The 13,882-nt window shown below is 44.4% G+C and overlaps 2 protein-coding genes across 7 annotated transcripts in view; one reads left to right on the top strand and one right to left on the bottom strand.

The window, feature by feature from the left end:
• Positions 1 to 1,998, top strand: part of ZMYM3 (zinc finger MYM-type containing 3) — a 285,890-nt gene extending 283,892 nt beyond the window's left edge. For all 6 annotated transcript variants that reach the window (XM_063937142.1, XM_063937143.1, XM_063937141.1 and 3 more), the window contains exon 25: positions 700 to 1,998. In XM_063937142.1, coding sequence (XP_063793212.1) covers positions 700 to 898 — 199 coding nt within the window. In that variant the 3' untranslated portion in view covers positions 899 to 1,998. The remainder of the gene's footprint in view (positions 1 to 699) is intronic.
• Positions 1,999 to 3,308: 1,310 nt separating this feature from the next.
• LOC134947662 (gap junction alpha-3 protein-like) lies at positions 3,309 to 4,943 on the bottom strand. The gene is made up of 2 exons (XM_063935632.1): positions 4,779 to 4,943; positions 3,309 to 4,690 (listed from the first exon to the last, which is right to left on the bottom strand). Exon 2 carries the CDS (start codon positions 4,665 to 4,667, stop codon positions 3,603 to 3,605), a length of 1,065 nt encoding a protein of 354 aa, XP_063791702.1. The 5' UTR covers positions 4,668 to 4,690; positions 4,779 to 4,943; the 3' UTR covers positions 3,309 to 3,602.
• Between the last annotated feature and the right edge of the window lie 8,939 nt (positions 4,944 to 13,882).

Raw genomic sequence — 13,882 nt, 5'->3', positions numbered from 1 at the left:
TTATCCGGAGTCTCTCTGAGGAAGCCGCTGAGCTATTATCAGGCGGAGAAACGCGTAAGAGCTCTCACCAACTGTCCGGTACCGGCCGTGCTAAAAAAATTTTTTCCACCTGCTTAGACCTGGACCCGTGGTGTTTGGAACTCCGGATTGATAGCACTTGCTGCTATCAATTGAACGGTTCACGATTAATTCACTGTGCTCTGCAAGAGACTGTCATACTGATTGAGTTTTTATACAAAGGATTAATTTGAATGAGTCTCTGGACTATATTTAATAATCTCTATGTTCTGAATTGCATTATATTAATTGTTTTGAATTGCATTATATTAATTGTATTAATTACGTCATACCTTGCACGGATAACCGGTTTCTAGGATTTAGCCATATTCATGTGTTTTTTAATATGTTTTATTTGTGTAAAAATTAAAAGCACACTTATGTTTTAAATTAGCGCTGTTTTGGTGTGTATATATCCTCACAAACAGAACTGCTTTGTACCCCATTTAATATTGACATTCGTCTACTAATACACCTTGCATTCTGCACCCATCAAAGCTCCACATAATGTCATGCCTCATTCCTACAGTATGTATTTCTCTAATGTTCCCTGTGATTTTCAGGGCAATTCTTGCATATGCACTCAATTCATAGTCCCTTACATATTGCTCCAGCTGACTTTTCTCTTTCTGTGATCTACAGCCCTGATAATCTTCGAAACCGTACCGATGTATTCTACCTGCAGCCTGAGCGTTCGTGTGTGGCCGAATCTCCCCTGTGGTACTCTGTTATCCCTATGGACAAAAGCATGCTGCAGAGTATGCTGAGCCGTATCTTAGCTGTGAGGGAGGTGTATGAAGAACAACTACGAGGGGGCAATATTGGCGAAGACACTGACTAAATGGATTTGGGGGATTGGGGAGGGTGATGGCAAGACACAATGGAGTTCTGTAACCTCTCCATCCCTTTCAATCTGAACTTGAATACCGATGAACAGGATCAGGGACTTCAGTTTGGGGTCTCATCTACTGCAGACTGGAGCACAGAAAGTGCTGGACACTCTTTACCTTCACACCTTCCTGAAAGCTTTATGTTGCAGAATAACTTAAATTTGCTATCCTCACATCCTCTTCATCATTGGAGGGCAAGTGAGCGAAAGGGTGGGTTGGTGACTTGTGTTTTCAGATTCTCTAATGTGGGATTGAATCACATGCAGTTGGACTAGGGGCCAGTAGGACCAGCATCGTGGAGGACAAAGTATCATCCAATACATAGTAGTTTATCCTGATTGTAACATACACACATCACACCTGTGAATGCACTTAATGACACCATACATATCTGTTCCCTGTCAGTTTTCATTTGATGTTTTTCTATACATCTACTCTAATAGACTCCTCAAGTAAATGATATAGCTTTTAACTGACCACTTCAGAAAACCTTTCATATGCCCCTCAGCTGACCATGTAGAGAGCTTCTGCAGCTGGCATAGTCGACTGATACACACATTCTTTCTGCCTAATAATAATTATGTGTTTACACTGTCTGCATTGGAATACTTTTACTTTGTGATCGTCACTGACCAGCAGGTGTCCTTGTATCATTACTTTCATTACACTTTGTTTTTGTTTCGAGAAGAGTAAAAATAGTGCTGCTAATTTCAGTCATTGTGCTGGGACAACCTGAACCATCATCTTACATGTCTTCATGTCCTCAGAGGTGACCAGTCCTGTGCCCAGGCCCTTTTTGTTCTAGGTAGAATGCACATGTGAAATGGTTTGGTGATTCAGCATTTCTGTGGATGACACTTCTTTTCTCTTCTCATTTTATTTTCCATTTTTTAACCTATTCAATGGTTCAGCTGCTTTTCAGATATGTATATACTGTTTTTATGCGTGTGCTCTTGGCACCCGCCCCATGTTCTCTCTCACTCATGTGCCAGATACTGGCAGTGCCCTGTTTATAGGGAAGTTTCATTGCAAATAAAATGATTTTAATTTCCTTTGTGAGTTGTTACAAGACCCCTGTGTCAGTGTATGAAAGATGCAGCCAATATACTGAGAGCAAGTATTTTGCGAAGTGTACATGTGGTTTGGTTTTTTCCCTACAAGTTAATTTTCTTCTACCTCAGACAAATAGTGAGCGCTACCAACCTCTCTTTATTTGCTTCCTTGGCACATTGTGTAACTGCTCTATGCCTGGTTTTCCTCCCCCTGGTATCTGTAGACCCCTGTATGCATATATAGCTGCTGTCATCACACATACTACTCCCAGAATAGAACAAGCAATGCACAGACACCATTCACTTAAAGAAAGAACTATACAAATACACTGTACTGATTAGAAGGTTGTCTCTGAAATATCGATGGGAACTCCTAAAGAACTATGCGAGTTTAGTATCTGCAATAACACACCATGTAAATTTGACTTTTCCCAAATAGTAAAAAAAAGTTATATATGTTCTTGCCACATTGTTCTATTTTTTTTTTTAAACTATGTAATCATTCAAATATTTGTTTCTCAGAATATTATCATATACACTGCCTTTTACACACACTGCCTCTCCCATCCACACCTAACACTCTTTCAGACCTATTTCGTTTACCATGCCTATTGTGCCTGATCTCAGATATTTTACCTTCGCTCTAAGCTGCATTCGGATATGCTGATTACAAAACACAGAAGTAATAAATGGGAGCTTATTCCTTACAGTGACTGTTCCTATTTTATGAATTATGCAGAAATTCTTTTTCATGCAGTGTAGTAGATAAAAATTAGTGGAATTTACATTTTTTTATTTATTTTTAGTTCTATTCTATAGTAGAGTAATTTGAACATGCTTTGGGTAGGCATAAGGCTAACCCTACAAAGAACGAAGGCTCAAACAGGGCAGACTAGTTGTAGTTGGGCCAGGTGTTTTCGATCTGCCATCAGTCTGTTTCTATACATCACACTTGTATGTATTATGCACCAAGGAGGTCTTGGCAGCAATGATATCTCAATGAACAAATATGATTTAAAGCTCCCTAATGCATTTTTTAAAAAAATATATATATATTTCTTACTCCGTAAAAAAAAAAAAAAGTTGCTATAGCTCTGTCTAGTGTAACCCAAGGAAGCCACACGCCATTTTGTACCCTAACACTGCGGTTCGCTCACTGGAGTGAGTGCTTTGGAGATTTCTCCTGCCCAAAGTTTAGACATAAGTTTTGATACTTTCTTTAGCAAACACTTCATAGCTTTTTTACAACATAACAGTAAAGACCAATAGATAATTTTTTTTTTTTTATTATTTTTTTTTTCATTTTACAGTATTTTTTACAGTTCTTGAATGGACTGATTACTTGTAGTTTGCTTACCTCCTACATCAGTTTAGTAGTATTCCCTTTTGCCTGTCACCAATTACTGTATATACACATACTGTAATGTATATTTTAGAACAACAATGGTTGTGACTGTGTCACATTTCAACCAAACTTTTTTTTATTTTGAGGGAATTTCATAAATATTTAAATGCCATTACAGTTATTGATACTTTAATTTGGCATCCAGTTGAATCAGTGACACATGCTGAGATCTGGATTGTTTGTGGCACTTACTCCCCGTCACACTGCAAGCACTCCAGGCCGTGACCGCGTGCTACTCTGCCTGCTTTGTCTGCTTTGTATCCTCTGATGCTCAGTGTTGTCCATATCACTTCCGCTCTCTGATGCTACGTTCAGCTCCGGAATACAATTGCGCTCCACAGCTTGGTTATCTCGATTTTGTTTTGTGGCAGTCTGGCTGCTTTCTAAGGCAGAGGGGGTGCTCTTACTGGAGGAGAGGGGGAATGGGAGAGAGGGTCTAAAGCTTGAACCTTTCTCTGAAGGTGAGTAGTGGGGATAATGTGGTATGATGTGGGTATGAGTTACGCTTCCAGTCTTTGATGGTAATTTAGGCCCCGACTCACAGTGAGAGCCTGCAAGGCCTTGCCTGCACTTGGTAAATCCCAAATAATAAATCTCAATCAGGTTGAGTAGCAGCGACAAACATGCAACAACCAACATGAACAAAATAAATATTGTCTTTTCTGTGGGACGTGAGATGTAACAATTAACGGTGTTAGGGCATGGCCAGCGGCTACAAGTGTAGAGTGGCTGCAGCTGAAATCCATAGAGAAAATATTGTGCCACAATAAATCCTACCTCAAACAATGTCTTGAAGAGAACATTGAATACGTATGTGCGCAGGAGTGCGCCTCGCAGCCGCACTTTGCCCATGTCATCTTTGATTGATGGTTTTGCCGATTCCAGCAGCAACTGTTTATCTCCCCGAGGATCTCCTTTGCTTTGACGTAATTTTTCCTTTTGTTTCTGCTTTTCTTCTAAGCGCACAAGGTGCAAGATATGTCCCAGATAAATGAGGGTTGGGGTTGATACAAAGATAATTTGAAGCACCCAAAAGCGAATGTGTGAAATTGGAAATGTTCTGTCGTAACAAACATTCTGACAGCCAGGTTGTTTGGTATCGCAGGTGAAGCCAGACAGCTCATCCCCCCAAACTTTCTCTGCTGCTGTTCCTAAGACAAGGATCCGGAAGATGAACAGTACTGTTAACCAGACTTTGCCCACAACAGTGGAATGTTCCTGTGCTTTCTCAAGTAGTTTCCCTAGCAAGTTCCAGTCTCCCATTTGAACATTGATCACATCTCACCCTGGAAAAGAGGAAAAATAATCAGTGGTTGTTAAGATAATATAAACTTGCTGCATGAGTCTTTATAACCATTACGTAGTGTTACTCACTTATAGCACAGCTAATCAGTTGGCGACTGTATTTATCCTAAACAGCAGATCTCTCCTTTGCTTTTTGGAATATTATGTTATGCCTTGGGGGTCTTACTGTCTGTCCACCTTCTGAGCATTGGCCTCAGGCCTCTCAGCATCCCTGAACAACCCCCTCCCCCTTGTGTATTATTTTTAGAGGTTTTTTTTCTTTTCTAAATATACTTGCACTGAGCTGTGGAATTTGTGAGCCTCTCCTCCTTGTGCACGTCACAAGTATGGGCTTTATTTTGCTAATGCTGTCAAAGCAGCAGACTGGGCAGGCAGGTGCTGGTGGTTTGTCAGTCAGTAGCTTTACCAGCTGTGCAACGTTTATTGTGTTCCATAATTGTGGTAGCAGCAACAGGTCTCCCTACAGGAAATGTTTTGTGCTGTCATGTTCTACAGAATTGTTCCGTCTTGCATAGTTCTAGATCCATATTAATCTAAGGTTTACCCCTTTCATCTGCACGTTGGTTACCTCCCCAGCTTTTATTGAATTGACTGTTTTCTGCTTCTCACGGCTAGTTTCCATGCTCTAAAATGGATAATGTACAATTCTTGAGTGTCAAAAGTTAAAGGTTTAGTAAATCATGATGTTTGAAGGTAATTATTTACTTCTTTCAATCAATGCATAATATGTTTCAGACTTTTTTTTATTTTTTTTTAGAGCAGTGATTTCTGCAGCGGTGTACACTGGTATTCCACAGGGAATAACATTGGGGTGTAGAGCTGGATCTTGATCCGAGGCACAAACAGGCTAAAGCTTTGAATGTTCTCAGGATGCACTGCACCGCCTCCTCTATATCCCCGCCTCCAGGCACTGGAGCTCAGTTTGTAAGTTGGTTCCTGCAGTGCAGGCAGCCTGAAAAGAGCTTTTCTGACGAGAAAGAAGACTTCAAGAGCCGCAGCATAGGCACTTGGTGCTATATGTCATACTGACATATCGTGCTGCGGCTCCCTCACTTCCCCCAGTGGCGCTGTATACTCCTGTGCCCTGGTTGCCAGGTACTTACAGCGGAGGCACTCCGGTCTTATCAGGCACACATACTGTCGCTGCTCTCCTGGATCGCGTGGCCGCACGATAGGGAGGAGGTAAGAGGGTCCCCCAGGCGGGACCCGCCGAAATCGCGATTCGGTCGCGGTCTCCGGAGCCAGACCGCGTTGCTAGCGTGAACGCTGTGGCCGTGCAGGGACCCCACTATATCCACCAGGGCAAGGAGCACAGGTTGGATTTACTAAAATCTGTTTAGTACAGGCTCCGTAGTACCCGGTGGTGAAGTCCAGCAGAGGGGATAAGGCGCTGACCTGTAGCCCCTCTCCCAGTTCCAGGTGCCATCTACAGCAGATGTTCCAGCCCTGGAGCTGCATCTCTCTCTCTCTCTCTCCCTCACTCCCTGTCAGCGTTTGGGCGCCATTACATACAGCTGTGCTGATTCTGGGACTGCTGGGCACTGTCTCCTCTGTAAAGCCACCTGCCTCATCAGCGCTGTGCATTTACAGGACACTTAAGTATTCTACATGTCGTTTAGACAGTGTTAGTTAAGAACAAGTGCATAACTACAGGGATATTTAGTATAAGTACAGGTTGAGTCTCCCTTATCCAAAATGCTTGGGACCAGAGGTATTTTGGATATGGGATTTTTCCGTATTTTGGAATAATTGCATACCATAATCAGATATCATGGTGATGGGACCTAAATATAAGCACAGAATGCATTTGTTACATCTACACCTTATACACACAGCCTGATGGTAATTTTAGCCAATATTTTTTATAACTTTGTGCATTAAACAAAGTGTCTACATTCACACAATTCATTTATGTTTCATATACACCTTATACACACAGCCTGAAGGTCATTTAATACAATATTTTTAATAACTTTGTGTATTAAACAAAGTTTGTGTACATTGAGCCATCAGAAAACAAAGGTTTCACGATCTCACTCTCACTCAAAAAAGTCTGTATTTCGGAATATTCCGTATTTCGGAATATTTGGATATGGGATACTCAACCTGTATCATGTGATATACATCCAGTATATACTGTGCATTGTTATCTGTATACATACATAGCTGTATTGCTAGTCCAGTGTAGTTTTATTGTTTTGTAATAATTTCTGCATTGTACATGTGACTGTGTGCGCCAATAGCTGCTGTGTGGTTTCTATTCCGTGTATCTCACACACATTGCTATCCCTATATTCTGTACCCTGACGGGGGCTAAGCGCATCAGGGTCCTATATATATAGTGTTTCACAGGATATACTACTTTGGTATTTTTCTCTGTGTATTTCAGTCACCTTATACCACTTAAATCCTGTATTTAATCTGCATTGCAATCATACTGCACAGGTTTTTTTTGTCAGGTACTGTGTCTGGCTATATTGTACTATTACGCCCTAGGGCTACATTATCCAATAATGTCTGCGTCACAGGGAGGGAGATCTGTGGCTGATCCTGCGTCATGCAGTGCTGAAGCCGCGGATTTATCTGAGGACAATATTCCAGCTGAGGGTCCAGGTATTGGGGGTTCTGTACTCCTTGGTCAGTCTGCAGCACCGGTGGCACACAAAGACCTGCCTTGGGCTGCTTTTTCTAATTTACTGACTATGCTAGTAACAAGACTTGCACCCCTGTGGGACCTCCTGTGCCATTACAGCCACATATTGTCCCTGTTAATCCACCACCGGTGGATTCTCTGTTAACTCAGTTACAGCCGTTAAGTCAGTCCTTGGTTAAAAAAAAATGCCTGACCCTCGCCCCCCTAGGACCAAAGGGTCATCTAAGCGGGCCATTTCTTACTCACAATCTACGCATGTTTCGGATACTTCATCCGATGAAGATGGCGTATATACTGACCCATCAGACACTGATGCAGATGCTTCTGATGGGGAATCTACAACACAGGTGGTTGTTCCTGACCTCTTGGAGGCTATCAAACTAATTCTTCAGATCGATGATGAAACTGAACCTAAAGATACGTTTAAGAAACCTGTTAAGTTCAAACGTCAGAAGGTTACTAAATTAGTTTTACCACACTCTGACCATTTAGTTGACATACGTTAGGAATCCTGGGATTCTCCAGTAAAGAAATTCTCCCTGTCTAAAAAGATGCTAGCTCGTTATCCCCTTGCTGCAGAGTTAAGTAAAAATTGGGAAACACCGCCCCGGGGGACTCGCATGTTGCACGTCTGGTGGTGTCTTCTACTCTGCCTGTCACTACCGTCACTTCTCTGGAGGAACCGACGGATAAGTGTGTGGAGGGTTGTTTGAAGTCTATTTACACTCTTGCGGGTGCTGTGCATAGACCTACTATAGCGGCTTCTTGGGCTGCAAAAGCTATTGAAGCCTGGGTTCAAGAAGTTGAAGAGGAGCTACCTTCTAATTTTTCTGATAATGCCAGACAATGTCTTTCATATATTACCACAGCCTCTCATTACATTCAGGAGGCGGCCTCTGATGCTGGTGTGCTGGCAGCCAAAGCGTCTACTACGTCCATTCTGGCTCGCCGGATTCTGTGGTTGCAGTCGTGGTCTGTGGATCTGGACTCTAAAAAGACCTTGAAGGTGATCCCTTTTAAGGGAAACATCCTTTTTGGGGAAGATCTGAACAAGATTGTTGCTGACTTAGTGTCTGCTAAAACTGCATGTTAGTCTAGTACTAATCCTTCGGCTCCGAAGGCTAAGAGTACCACCTTTCGTTCCTTTCGACCTCCAAGTAAAGCAAAGGGTCAGGCGTACCCAAAACAGGCTCACACATTCAAAACCTCTAAGCCCAAACCTAAACATTCCTGGGCTGCCCGTCAGCCTGCTTCCAAACCGGATAAGTCTACTGCATGACGGGGCAGGCCTCCCCCTGGGGGGACCCCAGGGTGGGAGGCCGATTTCTGCAGTTTTCCCGGATATGGTTACAGACCACTTTAGACGCCTGGGTGAGGGAAGTCGTCACTCACGGATACGCCATCTCTTTCAAGAAACGTCTACCTCGCCAGTTTTGCTCGACAAATATCCCTTCGGATCGGTTGAAAACAAAAACTCTACATTTGGTGGTACAATCCCTCCTGGACACAGGAGTGATAGTGCCGGTGCCTCTGGCTCAGAGAGACGGGGTACTATTCAATGCTGTTCCTAGTTCCGAAACCGAATGGATCCTCCCGACCCATTCTCAACCTTAAGTCTTTGAACAAATCTGTGAAGGTATCCAAATTCCGTATGGAAACTCTTCACTTTATTGTTCTGGTCTTGGAATCCAAGGACTATATGGTATCCCTGGACATACAGGATGCATACCTACATATTCCTATTGCCATGTCGCATCAGCAATATCTGCGGTTTGCTATTGGCAACCTACATTATCAATTCCAGGCCTTGCCTTTTGGACTGACCACGGCTCCGAATCTTCACCAAGGTCATGACGGCCCTTCTCCGCCGTCAGGGTATCAGGATCCTGCCGTATCTGGACGACTTGTTGATCCTGGCGAACTCCCCAGAGGTTCTCCTTCGTCATCTGGAACTGATGGACCAATTCCGGCAAGCCCACGGGTGGCTCATCAACTGGTAGAAATCCTCGCTGGTTCCTGCTCAGAGCATGGTACACCTGGGGGCGTTACTGGACACACACAACTAACGGTTGTTCTGGTTTCCGGAGAAGGTCCTGAATCTTCAGGACAGGATACGATGCTTCCTCTCTCGCCCTTGTGTGTCGATACACTCGGCGATGCTACCTGGCCTCGTGGTGTTGGCTTTCGACATGGTAGAGTACGCTCAATTTCATTCTCGCCCTCTGCAGCGGTTAATCTTTTCCAAGTGGGACGGCCTGCCTCACCAGATCAGGTCTCGCATGATTTCCTTGACTCCGGAAGTTCATCTGTCTCTGAGCTGGTGACTCCAGGACCAACGATTGAGCAGGGGTCGTCCCTTCTGGATCTCCAACTGGGTCCTCCTAACGACGGATGCCAGTCTGCGGGGTTGGGGTGCGGTGTTGGAACAACACTCTCTTCAGGGTTGGTGGACCAGGGAGGAATCTCTCCTTCCGATAAACATTCTGGAGTTGCGGGCAGTGTTCAATGCTCTGAAACTGGCCCAGCCTCTGGTACAGAACAGGCCTGTTCAAGTACACTTGGACAACGCCACCACAGTGGCGTACATAAATCATCAAGGAGGCACTCGAAGCCACGTGGCGATGCGGGAAGTGTCAAAGATTCTTCTATGCGGCTAAGAATTTTGATTCGTACAAGTTCAGTATTGCCAAACGTTTGGCTTTTCTGCAACAGGGCCTGGACTTAGGCCTTCATCTGACCTCCCTCAAGGTTCATATTTCAGCCTTGTTATGGTTTCAGAGAAAAATTGCAACTCTGCCTGACATTCATACTTTCACTCAGGGTGCTTTACCGATTCAACCTCCCTATGTTCCTCCTGTGGCTCCTTGGGATTTGTCGGTTGTTCTGGATGCGCTACAAGAGTCCCTGTTTGAACCTCTTGAGTCTGTGGACCTTAAATGGCTTACAGTTAACGTCTTATTTTTTGCTGGCTTTTCTTTCTGATTTTTCACCGTGACCGTGCGGTTCTCGCCCTGGTTATCTGCCTAAGGTGGTGTCTTTCCACCTTAACCAAGAGATTGTGGTTTAGGCCTTTGTCCTCCAAAGAATGGTCTTTGGATGTGGTACAGGCTCTCCGTATATATGTGAAGTGAACCGCCTCTCTTAGGAGATCTGATTCTCTTTGTCCTTTTTGGTTTTCACAAACGTGGCAGGCTTGCAATTAAGCAGACCTTGGCCAGATGGATTAGACTGGTGATTGCACAAGCTTATGTACAGGCTGGTCTTCCAGCTCCTGCTACTATCAAGGCCCATTCTACTCGGTCTGTTGGACCTTCTTTGGCGGCCTGCCGTGGCTCATCCCTAGAACAAATTGTGCAAGGCAGTTACGTGGTCCTCTGTGAACACGTCCATCAGGTTCTTTGCCTTTGATTCTTCCGCATCCGAGGATGCTTCCTTTGGACGCCAGGCTCTTGTGCCCGCTACAGTGTGTCCCCTCCCATGAGGAAGTGCTTTAGGACATCCCCGATGTTATTCACTGTGGAATACCAGTGTACCCCACTGCAGAAAAGGAGATTTATGGTAAGACTTACCATTGTTAAATCTCTCTGTGAGGTACATTGGATTCCACAGGGCGCCCACCCTGACGCACTTAGCTTCTTTGGGTTTGTATGGTATTAGTCGCTGGTACCTTCTCCTGTCATGAGAATGTGGTTATCTGTGGCTACTAATTACGGTCGTCTTTTACCTGCTACTGGATATAGAGGAGGCGGTGCAGTACACCTTGGGAAAAGTTTTAGCCTGTTGGTGCCTCGGCTCAAGATCCAACTCTACAGATTTAACAATGGTAAGTCTTACCATAAATCTCCTTTTTTAACCTCAACCCTTAAGTTTTCCCAACAGGTCATGTTTTGAGGATATCTGGTGGGAACAGGTGTGATAATTACTGACCCTGCAAAATAGATGAACTCCTCTGTGCATGATTAAGGATATCCACAGAACATGACCTGTTGGGGGTACTTGAGAACTTTTAGTTGAGAATTCCTGTCAAAGTACGTTTTGGAAACATTTCTTTCTACACAGTGAGGGTCATTTGCAAACTATTATAGGATTGTGCTTGCTTGTCTGCCTAGACATCTCCATACCTCACAGTAGGGGTGGGCAATAAGTGGACCTGCAGTTACTGTCTCTGCATGCTCTCCCACAGTTATGCTGTATCAAGGCATACTAAAACTGGCAGGGCCTGCTGGGATGTGTAGTTCAGCTGTACCTGGAGGGATGGTGCATGTATTCATTCTTGTCCGAAAACCACTAGCGCCACCTTTCCTTTTTTTCTTTTTTGAGAATTCATATAGGAGACTAAGGGGGACATTTACTATGCAGTGATAAGAGCGGAGAAGTAAGCCAGTGAAGAAGTTGCCCATGGCAACAAATCAGCACTGAAGTAACAACTATAATTTGCGTACTATAAAATTATACAGAGCTGCTGATTGGTTGATGGGGCAACTTCTCCACTGGCTCACTTCTCCGCTCTTCTCACTGCTTAGTAAATGTCCCCCTAACACACTCCTGCGGGAAGCTGGTAGTTGCACCGTGACAGCCTCCCTTTTCTTTTTATTGTACATGGAGGGACACACCTCTCCTGAAAACACATTTGCATTGCCTTGTGCCCCATTGACACCTTCCCCTTGTGCATGCAGCACCCGCTCACCATACTTCCCAACTGCCAGTTGGTGCATTCCCCTTAAATCAGGACTGTCCCACAGTTGAGAGGTATGCATCTTGTGATGTGTACACAGTTTTAGCTCTGGAAACTTTTCTGTAAGTGCAATATGTGCCTAGTTTTATATCTCAACAGATTTATACTTGGGAAAGGAATAGAAACTGTAAAGAAGTCTCCTTAAAGTACAGCGTTGTCCATAAGTGTTGAAAATAGGATTTTAATACCTACCGGTAAATCCTTTTCTCTTAGTCAGTAGGGGATTCTGGGATCACACCAAGAACCATGGGGTATAGACGGGATCTGCAGGAGACTTGGGCACTTTAAGACTTTCAAATGGTGTGACCTGGCTCCTCCCTCTATGCCCCTCCTCCAGACTCCAGTTTAAGGAACTGTGCCCAGGGAGACGGACATTTCGAGGAAAGGATTTATTGTTAAACCACGGTGAGCATCTTACCAGCTCACACCTCAAGCATACCGCAGAACGTGGCATTCAACAGAACACAAGCCAACGGCATGAAGAATTTGCAGCAATATGCTGATGAAAATCGTAACACAACCTGTGTGCACTCACAGCCAATAGCTGCAGATACAGTACGCACTGGGACGGGTGCCCAGCATCCTCTACGGACTAAGAAAAGGATTTACCGGTAGGTATTAAAATCCTATTTTCTCATACATCCTAGAGGATGCTGGGGTCACATCAAGAACCATGGGGTTTATACCAAAGCTCTAGAACGGGTGGGAGAGTGCGGATGACTCTGCAGCACCGATTGACCAAACATGAGGTCCTCATTAGCCAGGGTATCAAACTTGTAGAACTTCGCAAAGGTGTTTGAACCCGACCAAGTAGCTGCTCGGCAAAGTTGTAATGCCGAGACACCCCCCCCCCCCCCCCCCCCCCCCCCAGGCAGCTGTCCTGGTAGAATGGGCCTTCACCGATTTCGGTAACGGCAATCCAGCCGTAGAATGAGCCTGCTGAATTGTATGACATATCCAGCGCGCAATAGACTGCTTGGAAGTAGGAGCCCAATTTTATTGTGAGCATACAAGACAAACCGAGCCCCTGTTTTCCTAAACTGAGCCGTTCTGGCGACATATAATATTTCAAAGCTCTTACTACATCGAGAAGCTTAGATTCCAGCAAGGCGGCAGTAGCCACTGGTACCACAATAGTTTGGTTCAAGTGGACCAAAGAAACCACTTTCGGCAGAAACTGTTGACGAGTTCTCAATTCTGCTCTATCTTCATGGAAGATCAAATAAGGGCTCTTGTGAGACAAGGCCGCCAATTCAGACACCTGCCTTGCGGATGCCAAAGCCAACAGCATGACCACTTTCCAAAGAAGGAATTTCAACTCTACTTCCTGTAAAGGTTCAAACCAATGAGATTGAAGGAACTGCAACCCACGTTAAGATCCCATGGTGCCACAGGGGGCACAAAAGGAGGTTGGATGTGCAATACGCCTTTCACGACGGTCTGAACTTCTGGGAGTGAGGCCAATTGGTTTTGGAAGAAACTGATATAGCCGAAAATTGAACTTTTAATTGAGCCCAACTTTAGGCCTGTAGAAAATGGAGAAAATGTCCTAACTGAAATTCTTCCGTAGGAGCTTTCTTGGATTCCCACCAAGACACGTATTGTCTCCAAATATGGTGGTAATGTTTAGACGTTACTCCTTTCCTGGCCTGAATAAGAGTAGGGATGACTTCCTTGGGAATACCCTTTCGGCCTAGGATCCGGCGTTCACCTCCAAGCCGTCAAACGAAGTTGCGGTAAGTCTTGGAACACGCACGGCTCCTGCTGCAACAGATCCTCCCTTAG

This window comes from Pseudophryne corroboree, chromosome 8, assembly GCF_028390025.1.
Source record: "Pseudophryne corroboree isolate aPseCor3 chromosome 8, aPseCor3.hap2, whole genome shotgun sequence".
Classification (NCBI taxonomy): Eukaryota; Metazoa; Chordata; class Amphibia; order Anura; family Myobatrachidae; genus Pseudophryne; species Pseudophryne corroboree.
This window is presented reverse-complemented; position numbering and strand designations above follow the sequence as displayed.